Source organism: Panulirus ornatus, chromosome 28 (assembly GCF_036320965.1).
Source record: "Panulirus ornatus isolate Po-2019 chromosome 28, ASM3632096v1, whole genome shotgun sequence".
Taxonomy (NCBI): domain Eukaryota; kingdom Metazoa; phylum Arthropoda; class Malacostraca; order Decapoda; family Palinuridae; genus Panulirus; species Panulirus ornatus.
Genome location: NC_092251.1, coordinates 10955966 through 10963343, shown reverse-complemented (window position 1 = coordinate 10963343; position 7378 = coordinate 10955966). Strand labels below are relative to the sequence as shown.

The 7378-nt window shown below is 40.8% G+C and overlaps 1 protein-coding gene across 2 annotated transcripts in view; it reads right to left on the bottom strand.

The window, feature by feature from the left end:
• Positions 1 to 608: 608 nt before the first annotated feature.
• The window catches only part of LOC139757834 (protein amalgam-like), a 107669-nt gene continuing 100899 nt past the window's right edge, over positions 609 to 7378 (bottom strand). For both annotated transcript variants that reach the window (XM_071678724.1, XM_071678725.1), the window contains 2 exons: positions 6664 to 6871; positions 609 to 4597 (listed from right to left, as the gene is read on the bottom strand). In XM_071678724.1, coding sequence (XP_071534825.1) covers positions 4500 to 4597; positions 6664 to 6871 — 306 coding nt within the window. In that variant the 3' untranslated portion in view covers positions 609 to 4499. The remainder of the gene's footprint in view (positions 4598 to 6663; positions 6872 to 7378) is intronic.

The following is a 7378-nucleotide window of genomic DNA, read 5'->3' as shown; positions in this document are numbered from 1 at the left end:
ACTACGTAGTCAACAATGCCAGCAATATCAGGCCTCATCCACCAGCCAAAGTATCTTCAACACCTGAAGGTGTTGAAGACTAAGACACCATATACGCTTTCCATTATGTATTTGGCCCATGTCTATCAATAGTTTTACTCAAATGACCTAACTCTGTGTACTCTACTGGCGTGATGGAGTTGCCAAGTAAGGGGGCAGCTGCGTGTATTTGAAGGATAACATAACTCATTACTCTTCAAACTTTTATTGATAAAACATATCGTTAAGGTTACATACAAATTATTGTTTATCATTGGAATGTTGAATATAAAAAGCATTTGTAATACAGATATTCTAATGATGTCATGAATCCGTATTAAACTTGAGATTTTCTGACGATCAGCATAATTTTACGATATTTTTTCAATAATGTTAGAATGATAGACTTCAGAATCTCTCTTACACAATTATTAGACCCACATCGAAGGCTTAGTTCATAGCTAAAAACCAAGCTGTAATTTGAAATGTTTTGCTTATGTAGAATTTCTGCTTGTAATTGGTTCTCAAGATTTTTATTTTTCACTCGATTTTCATCATAACGTTTTTGGTTCAAGGGATATATATATATATATATATATATATATATATATATATATATATATATATATATATATATATATATATATATGCCTCACAACGTGTAGAGCTGGTGGTGTGACGAAAGGACTTCTCTCTCTGCTGGTTGGAAATCACTGTGAGGAAACAGCTACTAGGTTTTTTGATAGATAGATAGATAGATAGAGAGAGAGAGAGAGAGAGAGAGAGAGAGAGAGAGAGAGAGAGAGAGAGAGAGAGAGAGAGAGAGAGAGATTCTTTTCCACCCAACATTTGATTACTTTTACAGGAAAACGTATTTGTTACTATGTACATAAATGTACTGATCCATGTTGCAAGAAGCACATAGGTACCTGGAAGAAGTACTGATTTGGTGCAAAGTATATGTACTTTCATATATTTATATATAATTTTTTTTTTCTAATCGCTAGATTTTTTTTTTGTAGGGTTTTTATAGAATGCTACCTTCATCTAAGGCTCTAATACAGTGAAAGCCAAGATGCTTCTAAAAAAAGGACATATCACTTAATGCTTCTGGAACACAGCCTGGTATAAAAAGTCGTCCGAGTTGGTCGGTGTTGAAGGAAGGGGAGGTCTTTATCATCATAGCCCGAGTTGTGAGGGAGGGAGTGAGGGGTGTGTGTGTGTGTGTGTGGTGCGTGGATGTGATGCAGAACAGGTAGGAGTGGCGCAGCTGTAAAGGGTAGGTTAAGGACTTTTCTCCTACTGGATATGTTTCTCAATGGTTATTCTTTATGATAACTGGAACGTAATCTTATCGTATAAGATGAAATTCTTGAATTATTACTTGTTCAGGACTTAGGTATTCTAATTAGTTTTTAGACAAGTGAAAAAGAAATGGAAATTGTAATATTTCATGTCAGTATTTCGACCTAGCTAGTCATAGCCAATTAGCCTCGACAATGTTGAAAGTAGATCCATTCACACGTGGGACGTACGTACCAGCAATCTTCAGTTTTCCCCAGCAGGAGAATTATATACTAGTTGCGGCAATCGCTCCCTCGGTCAACCCAGTTGTTCATCCACCCAGTGAGGCTGGTCGATAAAATGGGTACCTGAATATTTGAAGAGGATCAGCCTTCAGCTCCGATAGAGAAGGAGTAACGAGAAGAAAATGCCATCCCACTTCGTTAAGCCTGTCGATCTCCATTCTGATTGGGATGGTATATCTTTTCCTCCCATGTTGAACCAGGAGCTTACCCACGAGTTGATGAAGGGGTGAGGTGGTGGAGGTGGGGATTACAACCTAGAATTTGGTTAAAGGCTGAGGAGCGGGGTGGACAGACTGCGATTACAAACTCTGCACATTAATGATGGAAAAAAGCTCAGAATTAGATTGGTTATGTCAACACACATTATATCTTTGAGGACTTGGTGCTTCGTAGATTGGCTGTTAGATTAGATCGCTTGACTTGGTTAGATTCCCATAAGACTGAATACCGCCTTCGTATATTGTAAAACGAATGACCATCTTTCGTATGAAAATTAAGTTTTTGATGTTTGATATCAGTAAACAGCTGATATTAACGATCAGGGGAGTTTTTTCTTCGATTAGATAACTGATGTTTTCTTTGCAAATGGCGAAAATTCCTTTATCCTAGCCATACATCAGTGTGTTAGAAAGGTGTTCAAACATGACACTGTTAATTTCAGTGTTCACTGAAAAATCACTGAAGCAGTTACGTAAACTTACATATATACATTTGTCTTTCCTGTCGTGGGGCTAAATAAGAACGATCGAAAGAGTATATAAATCATCCATAAGTGTCGTGTATACCTGGTAAGTCGAGGTGGCAACGGGGCGTTCGATCGCTCCCGTCTCTGCTCTACCTCCCATCGGAACACCCCTTTTGTGCAACTGAATGCCTTACAGTGGTACTGGATCGTCTTTCTCGAGAGGTGCACCCAGACAAACATTCCTGTCGTCTGCAGCATGAGACAGAACCTCATTTTCATATACTAGCGTCCTTAAATCCTGATTTTTTTTTCTGTCATTAGATTAGCTGTCTTTTTCGTGATAAGTAAACGTACCATGGTGCAGTTGTCCTAACTCAATTTGAAATATATACATGTTTTTCAATCGAAGGCAAGCTGAGCAAATGAGGATTTTATAGTCCATTCAGCAAGATCTGAACAATCTGGAATAGCTATGGGAAGCTCATAGCTCGGCCCAAGGAATGTAATTGATACAAGACCAGCGACCCTGTCTGACGCGGATCACGCCGAAGCAGCGACTGCTACCATAGATTTCGACTTTACGAATCTCTAACCATAGGACGAGTCAGGGGCGCGCGTTCTTAGTGCGGTTTCCAGCACGCCATCACCTTGAATGTATTGCCGGTCTATATAAATGCACAGCTGATCTACATAATCATGGTCTGTCCTTCGGTAAGAGGCGAGCGAGTGGGTTGCAGCGTGGATATTGTTGGTTCGGTTAATTCAATAAGTGATGGGAATCAGCATAGGCAAAGTTCATTATCATTAGTATACGCTGGAATGTCTTCTCGGATCGTAGGTGTTGCATGAAAGGTCCGATATAAGAAAAAGAATCTTACTCAAACAAATGTATGTCACACGTACAGTAAATAGCTCTTGTCATGGTATTAGAGAGATGACAGAAACCCATCATCTGCCGAACAGGACATTTACCATGAAGACGATGTTTTGGCAGCCGGCCATTAAGCTGAGAAAGATTGGCATGTGGAATAAAGCATAGATAGGTTAGCAAATGTCAAACATTATACATCATTTTTTTCCTCTCTACCAATGTCCTCTTTTCTAACATGATAACCGGACATTGATTTGAGTGTATCATCTGGTTCGCCATCATTATTTACATTAGACCATAAAGCTTAGTAATTTCCTTTGATTTCGATTTCTCAAAAATCAGCAGACGAGGCCCGAGGATGGCGGGATAAGACGTCAATACACATTTTGTGATGAGAACACCAAGATGAAAATAACACCTGTTTACTCTTGCACATATATGACAGATGTTGACTCTTCTTATTCGTAACAGCTGTTCGCAAATGTGCACGAGCGTTAGTTATGCATACTTGTACACCAATGACGCCCGTGCACAGGAGCGTAGTACAATGGGATGAGACAGGTTTTTGGATCAGGTCCAAAGATTCACAGTATTGTTTCACCTGAAACAAAGCAAACACACTTTACATATAAAAAAGATGACTACAGCAATGAACAAACTACCTCCATTCTGGGCGATAATCCTACATCAGTCAGGTAATGGGAGTGACATTATCACGCAAGACTTAAACACAAGATTTGGACAGTTATTATTTTTTCTTCTTTCCGTACATGAACTCTGTTGGAAGTTCAATTTCCACAAGTAACTCTTTTTTTTCCTGCAAGCCACTTCTACTGCACGTGACTGCACTGCATGTGTGAGTCCTGTTGCAAAAAGGTTACCGCTGCAAGCAATACCTGGCAAAACAAAAAGAAACCTACTTTTACCGCAGTAGTGGGTTAGTCAGTCGCTTGTGGAAAGCTGGCTCTGTTGCGTATGACTTGAGAAAAAAAGGAATGTATGCCATAAGTATCGTCACTTGCTACATGCACGAAAGATATATATATATTGAGTGTCACAGCTACTCTCCTGGTACCAGCATGATTAGATACACTGCCTATAGGGTCATTTACATGATCCTGTCCTTCAGTTCATCCACGTAATCCATTGTGTAACTGTTTACCAAATGGATGAAATCGTTGGAGACTTGCCCCATATCAGATAGCTGGCCAGGCAAGTGAGGACTCGACATAAACTCATGAGTCAGTGCAGATCTTCGCCGAGGGAAAACTCGTTTGATGTGGTTGGTGCGCGGACTGTGGCTGCATATCCTTCCCGAAACTCGGCAGTTGCTTTACTATATGGTTGCTAGGAGGAGCGGCAGCAACAGGAAGGTAAAGGCGGAGGCTGAGGCGTGGCATCTCGCTCCGCTGGTGGACTGCAACACCGCCATCACTGAAACGAGAGCAGGTGAAAAAAAGAAGAAAAGAACAACTTTGAGAAGGTGATTCCTGAAGCAGTTCGTTCAATAAGGATCTTAAGTTTATCGTAAGGTTTGGCTCTTGTCCGTCACCGGACGTTTAGATTTCTGGATACATGCGACGTAGAGAAAAGAAAAGAGCTGACTTCGATGCACATTTTGAAGTATGACTTACGATCTGAGTTTGAACCATCCAGATATTCTTGTGATTCTCTCCATATTTCAGGGTATTTGCGTTAACTCTTACCTTTCGCAGGGGAAGAACGTCGTCTGACTCTACCAGTTAAGCGTCCAGACACACACACACACACACACACACACACACACACACACACACACACACACACACACACACACACACACACACACACTCTCTTCTCTCTTGCGCTTCATGGTACACTGAGCTAGTACAGTATTTGCATAATGGAAATCATGTGTAAAATTACGTTTGTCTTTAATTTCCAATGTGTGTGTGTGTGTGTGTGTGTGTGTGTGTGTGTGTGTGTGTGTGTGTGTGTGGACACTGTATTTTGGTCGGGTGGTAATAAGTTTCATGTAAAATACTTGGAGAGTCAATATTACAATAAAGGCAATGGAAAATAATCCCAGAGGCATCGATTCCCTGGTGATGAAAATATATTTTGTTGTATTGCCATAATGACCAGAGAAATCAATGTAAGTGTACCTCGATTTATCAGTTCACATATCGAACTGATGTAAGAAATTATTCAGTTGAATATATTTTTTTTCCTGTCATGTATTGCAAATATGAGTTACTGTGTTCAGAATTCCGTATCTCCATTTAAATAGCTGGTGTAGAGACTGGGAATTATTTAACTCTGCACGTAATGAAATGGCTTTGATCGCTACAGTAATAATAATATGCATGACCAGTGGTTTTTGTATTATGTGGAATATTCACATTGAACAGGCAAAAGGTCAGAGCTGAGTTATTGTGTTTTGCTATTTAGATTTTCCTCGTCGACCTTTAATCATGTTAGAATTTTATGCCCAAAACGTTATCAGGAGAGGAAACTCTTAAGATAGGATAATATTTCAGTCTGATGGGAATTACTTTCACTTCATGCATAATACTTTTGAGAGCAAATAATATCAGAGGCGATGGAGAATAATGCCAGAGGTACTAACTCTCTGTTGAAGAATATTTATTCACCATATTGTATCAGTAGTCAGGGAAATTATTGCAAGTGCAGCTGAAGCAATTCGTGTATCGAAGGATTGCAAGGAAAACAAAGCATATGGGAGCGATTTCATATTCAGGTGTGATATTTCGAAACCCGTTTTTTTTTTTTTCTATCCACTGGGGATAAGTCAATGAAATATCACTTTCATAACTTAGGCGTGACGGTAGTGTTGCTTTCATGTACAAACTGCTATCTGGGGAAAGAGACAACTGTCAGAGAAAAGGAGAAAAAAATACGGAGCGTTTCAGAATCTCTTAAGCGAACGGGTCAGTTTCCCCTTGCTTTCTTGTGTCATAACTACAGACGTTTGAGGCAAATTCTTGAAGGTCCGGTCGATGTTCATCATGACGCTTGGACGGTCGTCTACGTTATATTATCCAATGCCATTCTTCTACCTTTCTTGGTATTGAGAAGGTATTAGACTCTGCTGACCGTCTATATAAGTTCAACCATTTTCATCTTAGAGGTTGAGGTTATCAGACGCTGCTGCTGGCCATCATGAAATGTTCCTATCGTAATGCAGTGGGCGAGGTTTCTTGATTCAACTGACCGCGTGAGCTTAATCTTTCCCATAGCAGATAGCTTATTAGCTGTATTGTGTTGACTGTCTTAGCTTTACTCCTTTTTATTCATTCTTTTACTGAAAATTTTGTGGATTCTGTAAACTAGGAAGCTTCATACACTGCCGACCATATTGCGTAAGCAACACCCTCTCCTGTTGAAGACTCAAAAGTCTTCGGACTTTCCCAACCACAATACCCTCGCCTATCCTGCAAAAGAATCCTGTTGAAGAATCAGAAGTCTTTGGAACTTTCCTAGCCATACCAGACCCTCACCTTTTTTGGTGGAGAAGGAGAAGCTGCCAGACTCTGACGACCAGCCGTACTTGTTTCTGACCCTGACGATGGCGACGTAGTCGGTGGCCACCTCCAGCCCCTCCAGCGTGAAGAACATGGGATGATGGGTGCCGTGGGTTGCCTCTTTGGCACTAATTACCCGGGAAACGTTCTCCCAAGCGCCTGCCATCACCATGGTGCGATTCCTCTGAGGTAGGAGGAGATAGTTCAGTATGTTAGATACTGCTGAAGGGAAGTTTACCTTCGCTAGGAGGAGAAGGACGGATGTATTAGGATCGTAGTTCTAATATGAGCAAGAAGCACTTGGTCATTGCATATGCCGAAAGCAAATGATATGGAAATACTCTCAGAGTCAGACGGCTTGGATATGTGGTGAAATCTTGGGGCCAAAACATGTCGGAAAGCGGTAGGGTAAAAGAGGGACGTCGACAGGGTACGTGGTATCAACAGGTTGAGAGGACAAGCAAGGATGACAGGTGTCATAGTGGAGTAGCGAGGGCGATTGACAAGGGCGAATGGCGAAGACAAGCAGTACTTTTTTATTCGTAAAAATGTATTGAGTATGTCTGGTACGCTGAAGAGGGAGAGCGTCCTCACATGCACAGAGCATCAGACTGGTTAGGAACAATGTGATTTTGAAATATCAAGAAATTCTTAAGGAAAGAAAGGGATTTAGCATTCATGGATTTAGGGG